Here is an 18291-nt window from a genome sequence, read left to right as displayed (position 1 = left end):
GAATGTGTCCAGTGTGCTATCAGACCAAGCCTTTTAACTTACCATGTAGTATAGTGAGGATAAAAAGAACTCAGAACTCATTATTTTAATGCTCACTATATCATAACTGTCAACATTATTTTGCTGCTTTATTTTTATAAGCTTGTTTCCGTGATATATCTGAAGAAAGAGGATGCAAATAAAAGGCTGTGGCTAGTAAGTTTAACCTATTGTATTCACTCATGTTCAGTAGAGGTGCAGCATGACAAATCTGTGCCAGCCCAGTGGTTTCCCTGCCATTAGATTGCGAAGCATTTTTCTATGCTTTGTAATCCTTTGTCTCTTCAAAATTCACAACATAGCCAGCAGGAAAACAGGACTGTCTACATTCTGAGAGAGAGAGAGAGAGAGAGAGAGAGAGAGCAACATACCAGACAACAGCATGGGGTCTTTGTCTGCAGATTTCTTGACCTGGTCAGACTCTCCGGTCAGTGATGACTCATCGATCTTCAGGTCGTTGCCCTGGATCAACACGCCATCAGCAGGAAGAAGATCACCTGCACCAACATATATATGGCTGAATTTATTCAAGAGCTCATATGAGACAGAGCCACTTGGTACATGATGGACTGGATGTGCATGTGAGGCCCTCTGTATGGTCCTGTCTAAAGCTAATTAAATTACTCAACTGAAGCTGAAATATATTTAATTGCTTAAGGTGGACTTCATAACTTTAATCCCCCTTTGGAAATGAGGTGGTGGTCTATTTTCAGCTCACTCACCATGGAAATTACTTTACACAGAACAATGGACAAGCCAGTTGAGGCACGTTTACAAGTCTGACCCAGGCAAACTTATCAAAATATTTGTTTGGTCAGTTTTGGTCTTCTAACACCTACCGTATTTGATCTGTGCGATATCCCCAACCACTATGTCAGACACCGGCAGCTGTATGACCTGGCTGCCACGGACCACCTGGAATTTCTGCTCCTGCTCAATGCGGCTCTGCAGTCCACGAAACTGCTTCTCCTTTGACCAGTCATTGAAGGCTGTCACCAGCACCACGCACACTACAGACAACAAGATGGCGGCCCCCTCAATCCAGCCTGCATCTGCCTCACCTTCATCCTCCACTCCACCTGCTGCTGTGGCACAGCCTTCAAAACAGACAGAGGAAAATTATATAAATGTTTTACATTTACATACAGAGTAAAATGTTGCATAGCCACACTTCTATTATTTCAAATCAACAGACAGTTATATTACAGTATGGACCGTGATGAAAAAAGATGATGTAAAATGGATGTAATCAAAGCTCTCACTCACACTGGGGACTGAAAAGCTATAGAAAGAGACAGCTGTGACTGTGCATGTAATTATAGTGTATATACATGAAGTGAAGCCTGAGTCTGAGCAATTATCAAATCATGTTCCCTTTAGCTTGCAGTAAGACAGACCACTTGAGTGCAGCCACACTCTTTGTATTCAAGCCATTAGTGCTTATTCTGTTGCTGAATGCTTCTGAAGACTGTTAACCTAAAAACTATACTGAAGCTGCTGCTTGCTGACATAACAACTGACCTTAACATCAACCTGTAGGCACTGAATTAACTTATTTTTTGAGGTATGGAAGTACTGTAATTCCTTACATCTTGTTGACAAAGTTTGCTAGTTGAAGTTGGACAAAGTTAGAGCCTAGAAACCCACCACATCCCTCTAGTACAAGTAAAAAAAACACTCTCTGGCTGGAACGACCTTATGAGATTTCACTTCACCTCATCCTTTCATTTATTTGCTCTACTTGAGGCCCTGCATTATATTGGCTGTGCGCTTGACTTGGTAATATATGGGAATTAAACAAGGCCTATTCCAGTCCACCTTGTGCTGTTGTCATGTAATGCATAGGGAGTCGTTGGGCTCTACAGTCCTGGCTAACCAACTTCAAAAAACCCCAGAGTGGAGCGATTTGCTCTGGACTGTAAAGCGCTCAGCTCACAAGGGAACAGGCACAGACGCCCATATTACTGACAACACAGATGCAGGATCTGATTTAACCAAGAACTAGTCTCTCAAGAACCAATTTGGACCTACTGTTACACTACAGAGGGATTCTGATCAATATGTGTTGTTGAGCTTATGCACCACATTTGGAATGTACACTAGTTGAGTGGTAGCACTAATGCATTTATAAATGTATATACTAGTGCATGAGAAAAATATTATCTAATAAAGAGCTACTAAACCAAACCACCAACCTGTCTAGCTTGAGGCCTGTGCCTGTGCATAATAATACAGTGAGTGCAGTAGCTGTCCGTGGTCCTGAATGTTCAGCTCTGGGCATCCAGACGTGTCAGTCCAAACATACTGGACATATGTCTTTCTCATACAGAGATGCACACATAAAGAGAGTTTGTCCATAGCTGTCCATGGTGCTTAAGTGCCAACAAGACAGTCAAGCTGAGAAAAAAAAAATCCTTATATTTTTACAGTTCTCCTCCTCCTTCAACTGCAGCAAACCCCCCTAATATTTAAATAAGAATAAAGTCATCCCAACAGCTTGTGATAATTTGTTACTTTAGTTGGATATATTATTCTTAATACCACTCTTCACTTGTGGTTTTCATAATGTGCACAAACGGCTTGTACAGTATTTGTTGGGACCTTGTCTGTGGATGCCACTCTGCATCACATGTCCCATGTCCTGTCGTCTGCAGTCCATCTCTCTGTTGCAACACCCAAGCATGTAGCCATTTGATGTTTTTCCAAATAACATGCTGATTTAAAGTGCTGTGCATTTATATCTTTCTGATTTGCTTTGGTCTTCATATCTATTCATATCTGCAGCAGTTTATGTTCTGATTGATATTCATATTATAAATACACATTATACATATGATTACAAATATGAAAAGATAAACTTGCTTATTGGCACCTTTTCTGCCTTAAGTTAAAGGAAAGCTTGATTATGTTTGTGCAGACATAGGTATTAGCATTTTGGTGCCTTTGGCTTTCCCTGCTTTATTTGGACTTGCTGATTCAAAGAGCTCATTCATGAAGCAATGCAGAAATGCAATGTCTGTAGGTATAATTGATGAACAAACTCTAATGAAGTTTACTGCAAAAATTGCTTAACTGAGGAAGATTACATTACTTCATTACTGTACTCCATCTTGACCTTATAAATCACAATCAAACACCTAATAATAATTAACTCGAATTTTCTTTATCGAAGTCAAGCATATTACAGAAGCAGAGGCAACTTTTTCTTTGTTCTCTGGTATTTTGGGCTTCATGAGTTTTTAGAACCCCTAAATTGATGACTGGTCCCTTTGGCAGGATAACTGAATTCCATTACTGTGATAACACAGGGAGCAATGAGCGATGTCGCTGACTCAGCATCTCGTTATGGTCTCCGTCTTCATTTCCTGTTTCACGGCTCGCAGGGCTGATGTATGGGCCTTGAGATCTCAAGGTTATTTCTCTACTCAACACTTCATTAACCTTCCCAGTACCTTTCATATGCACATTTAACTGAGCCATAATAAGCACAAAGGCACAGGAACGCACACACAAAAAAATGACCCTGTGCTCGATCAGTTACAGAGTGTGACCGGTTACACTTACATGTATGCACACACACTATGTCAGTGCCAGTCAGAGGATGTGATGTCAGCAGGCCAACACAATTACAGCTCCTGCTGTTCTGTGCAATAGTAAAGATATACAAGATACTGGCACGTGTGTGTGTGTGTGTGCATGCGCATGTGCATGTTTTTCTGTCTATCTGAAGACCTTGAAATGAATAACAAAAAGAAGATTTTACAGAAAGTGACATCACGGCAGCTGGTTCACTTACTCTCTCCGCCACTCTCTCCAGGAGGATGGTAGAACGAGAGGCCCAGGGAGATCAGGGCAGCGATCTCTAGGATGATTAGGGTGACGTCCTGCAGGGCCTCCCATACCAGCTGCAGGAAGGTTTTTGGCTTTTTTGGAGGTATCAGGTTTTTACCAAATATGTCTTTTCTCTTGTCCAGATCAGGCAGGGCACCTGCAAGACCTAAGGGAGGAAGACATGGAAAGTCATTATATGGAGAGTTAATTATAGTAAAGCATATCAAAAACCAAAGACACTTTATATAACATCTAATTATTAAAAATTAATGTCACAAAACCTTAATCTGTTTAATTTTAATGTTGACATTTTCCCCTACAAAACAGTGAGCTTAGACCTCAGCTGAAATGTTTTTTTTTAATTTCTTTTTTTCTGCCTTTCTTCTTTCTCAAACCACACAGTAACAATCTCTAATTGCCAGCTTGAGTCATTGCAGTCCTGCATTCCTTATATAATTCTGCTTCAGAGATGAGGGCCTTGTGCTTTGACCTTATCCACCTTCTCATCCACCACAAACTATTATATATAAATACCTTTTTATGTGGAACATACAGGCTCAAAGCAACTACTTTTAGATCTCCTGAAAATTATCCTCCGGTTTTATAATCCAGTGTGTACATATTTTTGTGTATATGATGCATTTTTCTCACTGCTATCCTGACAATGGCTGTAATTTAAGTTGGTGTGAGACATGGCTGTTTGTCTTGATATTGTTTCTAGAGTAAAGGAAATAATAATACACAACATTTATAACTTTATTTCTCAGTTTTTGGGTCATGGCTCTGTATTTTACAACACAGCAGTGTAAGCATTTTGAAAATGGCCACCTTGAATGGTTAAGTAACTCAAATGCTGTCTACCAGAGCCTAGAGAGCTGCAGTCAGTGTGAACTATGAGAACAGAGACATGGCTGCAGGTTCTTGCTGTGCCGGAAGGTCAATTAAAACATGCGCTGTGAGGTAACACATTGTACAAGAATAATTAAAAACGCCTTGTGCCTTCACACCTTTATGGGATAAACCTAATGGAATGCAAAAAACTGACAACAACTGGTATACTGCCAAAACATTCCAGGTGGGTCTCATCCTCTACAGTTTCCTTTCCGGGAGTGTGAGAACATACAGCAGACATAAATAGACTCTCACTGTTAATGTTTGGATCACAGGGCACATCAAACGGAAATCTTACACGGTAAAAAATGTTGGGTACTGAGAATCTATGGAGAATGTATGTCTACCAGTACACCTATACTCTACAACATTATGTTGAAGAAGCTTATATTTGAGGCAATTTCACTAAACTATTTTTCTTTGTATTGCAGCATATTTATTTGTTCCAGCAGAATTTGTATAGTTGAAAAAATAACCTTGATTTTATTTTTGCTTGTTGTTTGTCTGAATAAATGATTAATCTATAGTGACAGTCACATTTTAGAAGGACAGTGCTTCTGTTTTGTGCAAAAAAAGGTTCACTGCACAGATTTTATTGATTTGTTCAAAGGATCAGACATAACTGCCCTGTGCTTGAGTCTATATCTCTTTTTTGTTTGTCTGTCATAATGGTCTTATATAGAACTATGGATAGAAATTAGCTTCAAGCTAAATCCATCCATCTTATGCCTTATGCTTTTGTATTTGTATCAAGTGTTCAAGTCCTCACCCAAATAAATAAATAAACAAATATAAATAAATAATTATTTAGGAATATATCAGCAAACTAGTACTTTATATAAACTGATCTCCTCATTCTAAAATGCAATAGAGTTACAATAATAACCTTCATTATTTAGGTTTCAAAAAATGTAAAGTATATGTACGTGAAACATCACGTAAAACATCAAGCTACATTATTCTATTTGGGTGCCATGCCATTATCGGTTTCCTCACATAAGCAGTGTGCATTCACATTTGCTCGCTCTGTCTCTCTCTCTCCTTCACAACCGCAGACATTACCACAGCATTATGTCATGCGTGGTGCGTCACTGGGTCTCCCAGGAGTGGCCCTGGATTGCACCTGATAACATTACTGCTGCATGACAATGCTTCAGATGTGACTGCAAGAGAAGGTGAGGACAGAAGGAAGGCAGGCTTAAAAGAGAACAATTCCCAGCTCCTACGCTGGAGAATGCCCTGGTTACAAATAGATCAGTCTATAAATAGCCTCATTATCCATTCTCTTTTAATTGTCTCTGTGAGAAGACCTAGCATGCTCTCCCATTGATCTCCACAGCACCCTGCCTCGCATACCACACAAACATGATTCTGTGCGCATGGTTAGTGAGTCGTGACTGCCTGCATGATTTTGTGTGTGTGTACTAAGGCTGGCCAAGCAAGCCTGTGGTTGCTTGCACAATCACATGATATAACTAGAGCTCACACTGTATAATCGGTCTTTAGCCAGTTCCAGTTGGGTGGACACAAACACCCCTTAAAGACAGATACCTCAGTGCTGCACATGAATACACAAACACAGGAACCCTACTGCTTTCAATGCATTTACTTATATTACTTCCAACACCACATCTTCAGAATTGTTTTCCACAGCGGATAAAGCAACAGATACATATGCTGATTTTAAATTCCACATTTTGAATCCATCAGTCCAGAGCTCAGGAGCTAGTTATAGTATGCAAATACACCATTCTACAAAGGGGTAGAAGTCATTTCACATTACAATAAAACATACAGTGCAGCATCTTAGCTCATTTGCTGTTATGCTAACTGCTATGTGATAGGTTGAGAATAACATTTAACCTTGTTAAATATTTTAACTACATTCTCCTTAAATGCCCTTGAGATGTGAGCTACACTGTAATCAATCTCTACCATTTAAACGCTCAGTGCTTCCTGGAAAACCGTCTGCTACGTTATCAAGCCTTTCTAACTGCAGTGCTGCTTACTGAGAAAGATTCATTTGCCAGATTATGAAATATTGCAGGCTAAATACTGTCAGCCCACCTAACCACTCTGGCACTGGATTTTGAGGAGGTAGATGCAGAAAGAATGGTGATAAACAGATGAGTCACAACATTCTTAGGAAGGATTAAAGCTGATTGCACAGAGGCCTTTGTGTGAGAGTTCATTACTTAGTAGTGAAACCTGACACAAAAAAACAACTCAATTGGATGTCTATTGCACAGATATACAAACCTGGATGATTGCATTTTTTGCAGCAAAGAGGGGATACATCTGAAGTTGTATTTTTGCTGGGCACGTGACTTGGAGTGAAACTTTTCTGGGAATGGATGGAAGCACTGCATTTTATGTAGCAGAAAGATGATGTCTCTAAAATGTGAACATTATTGTCCTCAAATTAGTGTCCTTTTCTTTGAGGTGTAGCTGAACAGTTGTTCTGTGGAGGTGACTGTCCTGTGCTGTGCCATTATTCTTTGGAGTGGTTGTTTAGTTTCACCCAGCTTTGGCATCCTGTTTCTCTCACAGAAACTAACTTCATGTCCTCTGCATGTATTTATAGCACAGTATATAGAGGATCAGTCTGTGGGTATGTATAATAGTATTTATAATTGTTCAATGCAAAGCACTTTGTAATAGTTTTAATTAAGGTTGGAATAATTCAGAAGCTTTCCAAAAGGAAATATGAGTCCACCTATGACAAATGATATATTAAATGATGTACTGTTTTTAGTATTAGATTACATCAATTTTAGATCATCATCATATACTGTAAGAGAAACAGTGAGCATCATGGTGACTTTGCAAATTCAAGTAAAAGCTATTTAGTGTGTTACTGAAATGTGTGTGTGTGTGTGTAGTTAGATGCAGCCACTGTAGTCCTTTTAAATGCCTAAGCTTGATTGTCTAAAAGACCTGGCTGAACTGTGCCTTACTAGATTACAAAATAATATTACAACCAAACATTGACAGACATTCTTTAAAATATGAACATGAAATTCTGCTACCCCACTGATGTTACTCTATTATTAATAGTATGTAATGCAGGTAATAGCAGGATCTGTGATCAACATGTGCTTTGACAAATGGTACCTGCCTAACATCCTGTTTCCAAATAGACAGGAGAGGAACATGAAAAGAAAAAAAATGTTACGCCATCCTCTCTGCACAAGATGAAACAGGATTTTTTTTTTAGTCGGGGTGGGGGACATGATGGCATATTTTAACAGTTGCAGTTTTTTGTCAGCAGCTTAAAATAGATCTCCATGGAAACACTATGCATCCCACTCGCTGAGTGGAAATACCCGTGACTCTGAACCTCAGAAAATGTGTGAATATGAATAAGTAAGTGTGTGTCTATATGTGTGTGTTCTCTGTCCAAGAAGATGCATGTATATCCATTTGTATGTGTGCAAATCCATATAAGAACATAGACAAGTCCATTATAGATTAAATAAAGTGATGACCTCTAAATGTCCTTGTAAAATTACCACATCACAGCAGTGTAGAAGATAAATTGCATTTATGAAAAAAAAATAATAACTATAATAATGAACTGATCTAGCCTATTTTTTTAAAAGGCATCTCTCTGGGCTCTCCCTTTGATTTTTTTTTCATCCATCTGTCTCAACTTTTTCTCCACTTCACATTACTATGTGCTTCAGTGTCCAAAACAAGTTGCCATGGCAACAGGGTTCTACGGCAACGATCATCATCATTATCATAAAGACACAAAATATTGATGCTTTTTCCTGCAGCAAATCAATAGTGAAAATGTGTTCTCAGCTTTCACCATTTTAGAAAGATGCAGGGGAGAGAGAGAGAGCAGGTTGAAGTGTGACTCACAGAGCACCAGAGAGTGTGAAGAAGAGACAGAGAGACGGGGACTGAAACAGAGAATGAGAGTAGGCTGGATATGGAGTAACTCTATGAATAATAACCCATCAGCGGCTAAAAGGTGGGTAATTATCATGCTCCTATTAGAAGAGGGATTGATGGAGAAATGTGTCACAGCGTCCTTGAGAATGACCTCCACAATAATGACACCATTTTATGCCATAAAAGAAGAGAGGCTTGTTACCATATCCACAAAGGAAGAATAGCAAAATGGCTTAAAGGAGAGGATGTAAAAAGACTGAAAAGTATGGTGCCCACATTTATGGATCATGCAAACGGGTGGGAGTGGGACAGCACAGAAAAAAGCTTAATAATCATCTTTTTTAGAATGCACCCCGTATGCTTGATTTACTGTATGTGTTCAATCAAGTGAACTGTGATTCAGTTTTCCTGTGTGTACAAACTGTGATGTAAATGGTTCATGGTTTACTGACTTTGTTTAATATATATATAAGTTCAGTTGCCAAGGCGATACAGTTCTTGCAGTGCATATGCTTTCAAGTTGGATGAAGATTCTCAGTCATCCAGGTCATATTCATTCAGAAGGGTGAAGCAAAGCATCTTGCAAGTCCAGATGCCTTGATTCAACCTTCTGAATATGCTTTCAAGGTTTTTACAAACAGTTACGAAAACAACATTTAGAGAAAAAGCACGGCAATTATAATGTGAAGAGACAGAAGTAGGTAAAAAACGGATTTAGATTTGCTGACCCATGCCAGAAATGGCACTCCCCTCCACTGCCTCTGCTTCCACCAAACACAGGGGGAGTCAGGCTAAATCATGGTAGAATACTATACAGATACAAATCCAAATAAATGTGATTTAGTCATGTGATAGGTGGGGAAAGAGCAACAGCACAAAATTAATTTTAATGTCATTGGATGCTCATTTGGACTGAATTACACACATAAATAAAATACATGTCTTCATTTAAAAAGGGTTTTCATGGTGTGATTGAAAGTTTTTGAGTGGTGCAGCTCTTAGATGGACAGAAGGAACCAGCCACTGTTTTTTTTTACCCTAGAGACTACACATCATGACTGTTTCCAACTTTTTTTTTTATATAATCCTTTTTGGTGCTATTTTCAGGGGAGAAAAGAGTACTAGGGTTGGTACTTCTGAGCAGCCTAAAAACTGGAGTGGGGCTCAAGGCAGATTGACAAAACTCAACAAGGCTTTCTATTATGTGACCTCTTAAGCCCAAGTGTTCCTTACCACAGTGGAAACAAATTCTGAACAGGCTGATTGTGCCACTTTGCTGCTGCCAAAACACACATGTTTTTATGTGTCCAGGGAGGTTAGGTCATTGTCTTATTTGGGTTATTTTGGCTCTTTATGCTGGGTTTGCAATGTGGTTTTATGTGCATCAATTTCCTGAGTGCTGCATACACCCTGTCATGATTCAGAGCACAAGAGGCCAGGGCAGCCAGCAAGCTATCTCTGCAAGGAATTGATGTGACGTGTCTTCAGTGTAGCAACACGCATGCAATGTGTTATGCACAGGCCACTAAGCAGCCACATTCTCACAGGCCAAACATGCAAACACACATACTGTTCTGTATGTAAACAAACAACTGTGATTTCATGCACAGTCACAGGGTCAAACGGACACACATACATGATCACGGACACACACACAAACACATAGATCATTCATTCCCCTACGGACAGTCCCATCTAAAAGTTAATGGTGTGGAAAGTGACACAGTGCAATTTCTAACACCATGCCTTTCCCATCAGAGTGTACTGTATGTCAGCATGTGCATGGTTACACAGTATGTGTATGATACCATAGTACAACAAAGCCTTTTATGTTAGAGGAAAAATATGATCAGTGATTATTTTAGGTAATTTATAGGAAAAAGCAATGTAACAACATTTGTGTTTCTTGTTTTGATGACACAAACATCTCTACAGTAAATATGTAGCTGATCCAGCTATCAGGCGAATTGAGTGAGTGTTGGATGAGTTTAAATCTGCTTGTATACTTCTTATGTTGTTTTTAATTATTATTTTAACAAATTCTAGGTCTACTATAAAAGTTATTTACAAACACTCTATTAAGTTACCGTATTTTCCCAAATGTCCCCGAAACGGTAAGTGTGACAGTGGTACGAGCTAAAAGCGTCTTGATCTCTCATTAGAAACGCACAAAAAAATGTTGCATTTTAAGTCTCTGATGAAACAGCTTCTAGAATACGACTCTAATTCCAGAGCCGGTTTTTAACCGTTTCCAACAATCTCCAACCAAAATAAATGTATGTTGTAATGCCGAAAATAAAATATGCAATTGTGTGCGAGTGTGTTTGCGTGTGTGCATGTTTGTGTGTGTGTCTGTGGGGGCAGCTGTACAAGTGGGTGAGTTTTGCTGTCAGGCACTGTGCTCTATAAGTCTGACTCATGCGAGAAATGGCAGAGTGGAGTGAGACAACACAGCTAACAGCTCACAGCCTCTCTCTCTCTCACTAACACATACACACAACTCACTTTGTAGGATAACTGATAATTACTTACAGCAGCATTCTTACTTTTCAGTATATATCAGCATAAATTTTAGAAAGAAAATCATAGAGTGACAAATACATGAAGAAGGAACAAAATCTTCAGGTGTGAAAGACTAAATAATGCATCCCACATTCATTTTAAAGCTATTACCCTCTGACCCAAAGTAGACAAGCTCTTATGTTTCAATTAACTTTTTACAGCTTCCTTTTCATTTCAAAATGAGAAATAGCAAATTACATAATGTTAAAAAGGGGAAAAAACAAACCTATAGTACAAGCCAAACAAAAAACACATATATTTTAGTACTTAAGCTGCTTATATTATAAAAATTGAATGCCCAAAGGTTTAATTTACACCTCTTTGAAAATCTTTATCAAGAGCAGCATTGAGAGGAAAAAAAGCAGAAACAGACAGTGACTCATATGGGATCAAGGCTTCAGTGCATATGGTCCCTTTCAAAATTCATTAGATGATTATTTATTGTGGTGAGGTTTCATCATGTAGCCTATCTATGGGACTGTGTGGTCCTGTGACCCACTAGGTCTGCATGATTAATCATCCTATACACATTGTGGTGTTATAATTGTAACAGGTTTAGATTGTGTAGATAAATCCACTCCATCAAACCAGACTTCAAATTTCTTCTTATAGCTTATCTGCAATTTAACCGGGGTCATGAAAGATGTATGTTTTATGGTAACAAAAACAAAAAAAACTAACTCTGACCAGAATTATAGCTTCAGTGTGTCTGTAGGCATTCTTTTTCAATCCACAGCAGGCAATCAAAAACAAAATAATTCAATTAGTGAATCTTTTCCACCATCTGAGACTCTGAGACTCAAATGCCGAGATATGGACACAACATTAATGAGACATCTGTTTATAGTCTGTGTGTGAGGATATGTGTGTGTGTGTTCTAAAAAGAGGCAGTGAGAGAATGCAAGCACGTTTAGACACAACTGCTTAGTCATAAGGTGCAAAGAGTAATAGGGTCAGTAACTTTATCCTGTAATTCCAGACTGTTCAACCATTAATTCAATCAGGCAATCTATCTTTGCATCCTTCCTATTTGTTCATCCCTCCATCATTCTCTTTTCATTCAACAATCCATATACTGTATTATATTGAGCTAACTGAGCTAAAGTTAACATAAGCTTAATTTGTATTAATACTTGCCATAGCTATAGTATTCTTATTCACCTACCGACACTCGAAAAAAAAAATTAAACAGCTGTGGCTGACTGTAACAACCCAGCCCCCTGAGTTTCTCACTTTCTTTTACACACACACACACACGAACACACACATCTGTTCTCTACTCCTCTCATGTGTGACCAGGCTTTTGGTGCAGTTATATATGAGCCGTTGTATGCATCACTGCAGAAATAGAAGCAGATTTTTGCACATCAAAATCTCAATTAAAATTTTAAACATATTTCCCAGTAGACTTTTATAGCTTTCAATTTCTCTCTGGGATTATTAAAGTATTTCTGATTCTGATTCTAATTCTGATGAAAAAAAATGCAATTTATAATTTTGTGCCAATTATTATATATATAAATATTTTTTTAGCTAACATGGTAAATGAAGCGCACACACACAAAGACACACAAACATTTAATACAAACACAGTGCATGCACACTCACACAAGTCAACAATCCTGCCCCCCTGGGAGTGAAAAGGGAGAGCATCCCGGGCCAAGAGGCTGAAAGGCAGAGTGACAGTGGTCTATCTGCTGTCTCCCATCTGGGTGTCAGGCTCTGGTTTCGCCCAGAGGCTCAGATAAGCTCCGGACACAATAGGGACAGCCATTAAAATTCAAACTACCAGAGAGAGTCATGAAATAGTCATGACAGGTAAGGGAAATCAACACACTCTAATGCGCCCCTCATTATCTGTCTGCTTGGAACTGCAGGGGGAAACACTGTTTGGGTTAGATGCTGGTGATAATATACGGGGAAACAGAACCTGAATTAAAAACAATACATACCAAAACAATGCTTTTAATGCTGAGCTTAATAAAATTAAAAAGATACTAATAAAATATTTCAACGTAATAGACTGATGCAATAAAACCTGACAAAGACTAATTCTGTGGCAAGAGTGTTGAAACAATATTGATCTCTGCCTAGAGTTTTGACTGAACTGTAATGTGACTGTGACTATCCAAAAAACTCTGCGTCTACACATCTGATGCAAAAATGAATGCATCTCCTGACGTTAAACAAATATTCTTAAACTGTCTTAAGCCCATTGATTTTTCCACATACAACAAATTCTTTGATGACAGAATCCTTTTTTATTTACTGTAATTGCATAGAAAAATGCTATGATATCAATAGTAGAATATTAGTAATTAGAAGACTATATACAGGGAAATGCATGTGTATTTGATTATTCAATAAATAGTTTCTATCAAATGTAAAATGTCCTGAAAGTAAAAAAATACTCATCACATATTCCCAGGCCCAAAGTTATCCGGCATTGTCTGACCACCAGTAGTCATCAATACTCAATTTAGGATCAGAATCAGAGCAATCAAACCATAGTAAATTTGGTTAGATACATAAAGATGTAGTGTATTATTGCTATGTAACTATTTAAAGATTATTCCTCAGTAAAGAGTGATTCCTGACCTGCTTTGAATGTACTTACAGGATAAAACCACACGAGCTGAATGACACTTTCACAAGAAGAGGGGTAAATTAGTACAAGGAGCTGAAATTATGTGTTTGCACATCAGGCATCGTTTGATTGTGGTGCTTTGATCCTGTGCCCTTAGGTGAATGAGAGTATCTCAGTAGCAGTATCACTATTTCCCTCAGGGATTAAAAGGGCTTCTGGTTCCTTAATGCCAATGAGCAAAGCAAAAGGAGTAGAACTCCAAAAATAGAGTCAGTGTTCCTTGTTTCATTCTGTGTGGCTGGTTTGTCATGGATTATTCCTCTCTACAGCATGTGTAAACTCAAAGTTGAGAGACAGCTGTTCTGCACCCTTGGGCAAGGCAGGGCTGGATCTGATTCAAGACAGTATCTGTTTATGTGCCCTTGAGAAGGAAATGCCTTTCTGTCTGTGTTGGCAGCAACAGCAACACCCTTATTCTGCCCCACAGCAGGAGAAAAGAGAGGAGAGAGGTCAACTCAGGAAAAGAGCTGACATGGAGAGAAACAAGCCGGTTATAGACCAGGACTCTGCATATACAGCTAAAAGCATCACCACGCCTGTCAACTCACTATCCATACTTCCTGGCTCCCACCAGCCAGTTCAGATTCAGGACTCTTCAGAGGACGACAACTGGATGTTATTATGTGACAGCAACCTGCGACAGAGAAGCATCAAGGGAGGTTCTGGTACTTTAATAAAAAAGCAATGATTAAATGTATTAAACGCTATATCATATGAAAAGTAAGGATTAGAAATTAAAGATCCCTCTTTAATTTAAAGCCACTTGTCAGACAATAAATGAATAGATTATGTGTATTTATGCATTATTAATTTTTGAAAAATAAAAATATGCTACAGTGCATATTGTCAGTCATACTGTTACTGTTACTGTCTATACAATCAGCACACTACAGTATACACTCACACAGACACGGAGCAGGCCAGAGTCTGGTTTTTGGCATCTGTCCTCTTAATTCAGTCAGCATCTCTTGGTACACTCAGTTCATGTTCAGCATCTGTGTGTCTGCCCACACTGGTGTATATGTACACATTATTACTGTACACAGTATTGTACTGTAAACACATCAACACAAAACAAGCACAACACACACATTGAAGTGATTGCCTGAAATAGCATCAAAATAACTCCTTTTGTTAACTCTGTTATTTTCTAATACAGGATATTGGCAATACGGCTTCCTGACATCTACAGTCAAGGTCAGTTTCTCAAATACAAATCATATGTATGATTTCCAGGGGATGTCTAATGGACATACATTTTGTTTTAATCAGAGATCTTGCTTAATCCCTACCAGGGAAACCAGCCCACAATGTACTTCTCTAGAGACAGCAACCAATGCCTCATATGAAAGTCTAAGCATTGGGGAAGTGATTGCACTTTACAACACATCCCAGCGGATACATTCACATGGCTTGGCTCATGTTGTTACACAAACAAAAACTTTTGCACAGCTTTTGCTGTAACGCACAAAAATGGTTTATGGGTTTTAATAGTAAAGTAGGTTGCTTTTTTTGTAAGTCACTGACTTCTCAGGTTAGACCAACATATCAAGGTTGGAGACTCAACTTACATTGAATTAGGCTAACTGGTTTGTGCCCATTTACTTGAGGCTGCCAATCCATTACTTCCATGTTTATTAACCATAAATAACATATTTTCTGAAGACATAGCAACGACATGGACGACTCCTTCAGACAGATCATTCCTTTCCATGTTAAATCATCTTTATATTGCATATATAGTGCTGTGATTGACTGCTGCCCTACAATACTGCTTCGGTTTGCCTCAAGGTCACTGCCACTATTCTGCAAAAGAACACCTGTGCAAGTATTGGTGTGTATGCATGTGTGTGTCTAACCCACAGTTTGGTTTTGCTTCCTCACAGAGCAAAATGGCTGTGTATCATTTATAATCTGTCCTTTGAGAGCCATCTCTCTCTCTCTCTCTCTCTCTCTCTCCTCTTCACTGCCTCCTATTTCATTTTCTCTCTTTCTACCACTTCTAGCCTTTTTAGAGAGTCACTAGGGGAGGGCATGAGAAGGGAGGGCAGATACAAGAGGAGGAGCAGAGGAGTTGCAGAGCAGGAGAAATTGTCCTTATTAAAGAGACGGCAGTTCCATGTGAGAGATCCCTTGTGGGACAGAGATTAAATAGACTGCGTCAGATGGGAACGCGCTCACGGTGCTGCGACTGGAGGACGTGATTAGTATGATCATCAGGGAGGGAGGGATGGAGAGACCATGGCAAAGAAAGGGAGCAAGGAGGAGAGGTGGCACAAACAGATGAGAAGAACAGAAGAAAAAAAGGAATGTGTAGAAATGTGGATTATGTTATTGTATATTCTATAATCTAATACACAGACTAGAATGAAAAAGATCGGGATGTGAATGCAAGAGACTGGGGAAGAAAGAAGGGGAAACAGGAAACGGCTTAGTTCCCACTTTGGTCCTGTAGACTTCCAGAAAGGAACTGAGGACACAGGTTTTTTATTTCCCTACATTTTCTGCCAAACTACAAATTACTTTAGCCAATCACAGTGGTATGACTTCAATATCAGTCCCACCAAGTTTACATTCTTATTAACAGCCCCTATATTATTTAATGTGAGATGTGTGTACTGCATGGTTTTAAAGTACATGCTGAGCTTTCACCTTGGAGATTGGAGTGTGTACACACTAACCATCAACCAACGCTGCACATGATACAGGCAAACACACCACAGTCGATGTGTCATCTGGTCGCCATCCACCAATGTCACTGCCACACAAGTCAGTGCACGAGCATTCCTCCTCTGGGATCTGTCCTCAGTCAACTAGTCACCTGCATTTGTGCAAGCCATTTTTTTCTTCTTACCAAAGCTTACTGTGTTCTGTGTTCATTCAGGCAAATCAGCTCAAAGCCAACTACAGTAAAGTAGTATCTTTGTTAGGCATATTAATTTAAATCAAAGTCTACTAAATTTTTAATTTTTAATAGTTTAGAGAAAAACAAAATGGTGTGCTACTTTCCCAGCACCATTGCATTGTTACTGACAAAAAGAAGTGAGAGAAGAAAAAGAAGAGATGATGATGAAGGTTATAGATGTAGAGCAGGTCTATTTAGGCTACGCTGTACAGTGGCCCGCTGGGATACCAGCGACCGACCAGTACACTGAAATAGAAATGAGAGCAGAGGAAAGGAGGAGAGGTAAAGAGTGGTGAAAGAAAGAGGAGAGAGATAAAGGACAGGTGGAAGGGTTGATGAGGAGGAGGCCTGGAGGGGATGGAAAAAAGACATGGGGAGGGACAAAGAATCAAGAATAACATTTAATAAGAGACATCCACGATAGGTTTACAAAGTCGAGTAAATATTTTTCAAAATCTAAATTTATATTTAGGAAGTATTCAAGGGGCAAATACTGTAAATGCTCGCCTACATTAGAGTTAAAGGTTCATTGCCTTGTCCTGATTTGTGGTTGCAGCTGGAAACAGAACATTTAACTGATCACAAACAGAGCCACAATCCAAAACCTGAAATCATGAAACCTACTTTTCCATCTCAATTGCTATAAGCAATGAGACAGTGACATGTAGTCAACTTCTGTCCTTAACTATTGACTGGACTGTTAACCATTAGCTGGTTTTGTGCCTTCGTTTGAAAACTCCATTTGTCTATGTAGAATAAATTAGATTTTCACTTGCCCAAGCAAGCCTGAAATAGCTCTATTAACGTTCTGTGAGGCGAAGAAGAGAAAAAAGAGACATGATGGGAAACATGAGGTGGAGGTGTTAATATTTTTAGTCTGCCAGCAACACATCATTACCAATCAGGAGAGAATAAGGTGTAGATTTACATTGCGGTTAAGGTAAGCATCCTGTTTAGATTCCATGAAAAACTGGAGTAAAACCATCTCCGGCGGTTGAGGAGAGATAATGTTGAAGGTGTGTGTGTGTCTGTGTGTGTTTGTGTGTGTGTGTGTGTGTGTGTGTACGCAAATAGCCGCATTAGGCAAGCTGCAGGCCAAGGACAGGTGGAGAGATGTGGGTAGTATGGATACTGAAATAAGAAATGAGGCGTGATAGTGAAATTATACAGGGCAAAGAAAGAAAAAAGTGGTAAGGGTGACAAAATGAATATAAAATTGAGCGATCTTGGTTGAAATAAAATAGCTCAGCTGCAGACTAGTAATAATACAGGGTATTCAAATAGAAAACTTAAATCTGGATTGAACTCCTGCCTTTTCAACATTTCTGCTATATTAATTAGCTTTTTCGTGACAGGTCTCATCTGCATAAGACACTGTAGCCCTCACCATTGTCTGGGTGAGTAAAATCATACTGATCTGCAGGCACTTCACTGAAAATTATGAAAAAGCAGTAATACTCAGCAATGACAATTCCTGAATAATAAATTGACTGAAAATGTCGCCACTGTACTCCTT

At 39.0% G+C, this 18291-nt stretch overlaps 1 protein-coding gene across 4 annotated transcripts in view; it reads right to left on the bottom strand.

Annotated features, from left to right (window-relative positions):
- Nucleotides 1-18291, bottom strand: part of atp2b2 (ATPase plasma membrane Ca2+ transporting 2) — a 66786-nt gene that overhangs the window by 32312 nt on the left and 16183 nt on the right. For all 4 annotated transcript variants that reach the window (XM_028406368.1, XM_028406365.1, XM_028406364.1 and 1 more), the window contains exons 3-5: nucleotides 3836-4036; nucleotides 879-1136; nucleotides 411-536 (exon numbers count right to left, since the gene is read on the bottom strand). In XM_028406368.1, coding sequence (XP_028262169.1) covers nucleotides 411-536; nucleotides 879-1136; nucleotides 3836-4036 — 585 coding nt within the window. The remainder of the gene's footprint in view (nucleotides 1-410; nucleotides 537-878; nucleotides 1137-3835; nucleotides 4037-18291) is intronic.

The sequence above is a fragment of the Parambassis ranga genome, chromosome 5 (assembly GCF_900634625.1).
Source record: "Parambassis ranga chromosome 5, fParRan2.1, whole genome shotgun sequence".
Classification (NCBI taxonomy): Eukaryota; Metazoa; Chordata; class Actinopteri; family Ambassidae; genus Parambassis; species Parambassis ranga.
Note: the sequence above shows the minus strand (reverse complement) of the source record. Positions and strands in the feature narration are given on the sequence as shown.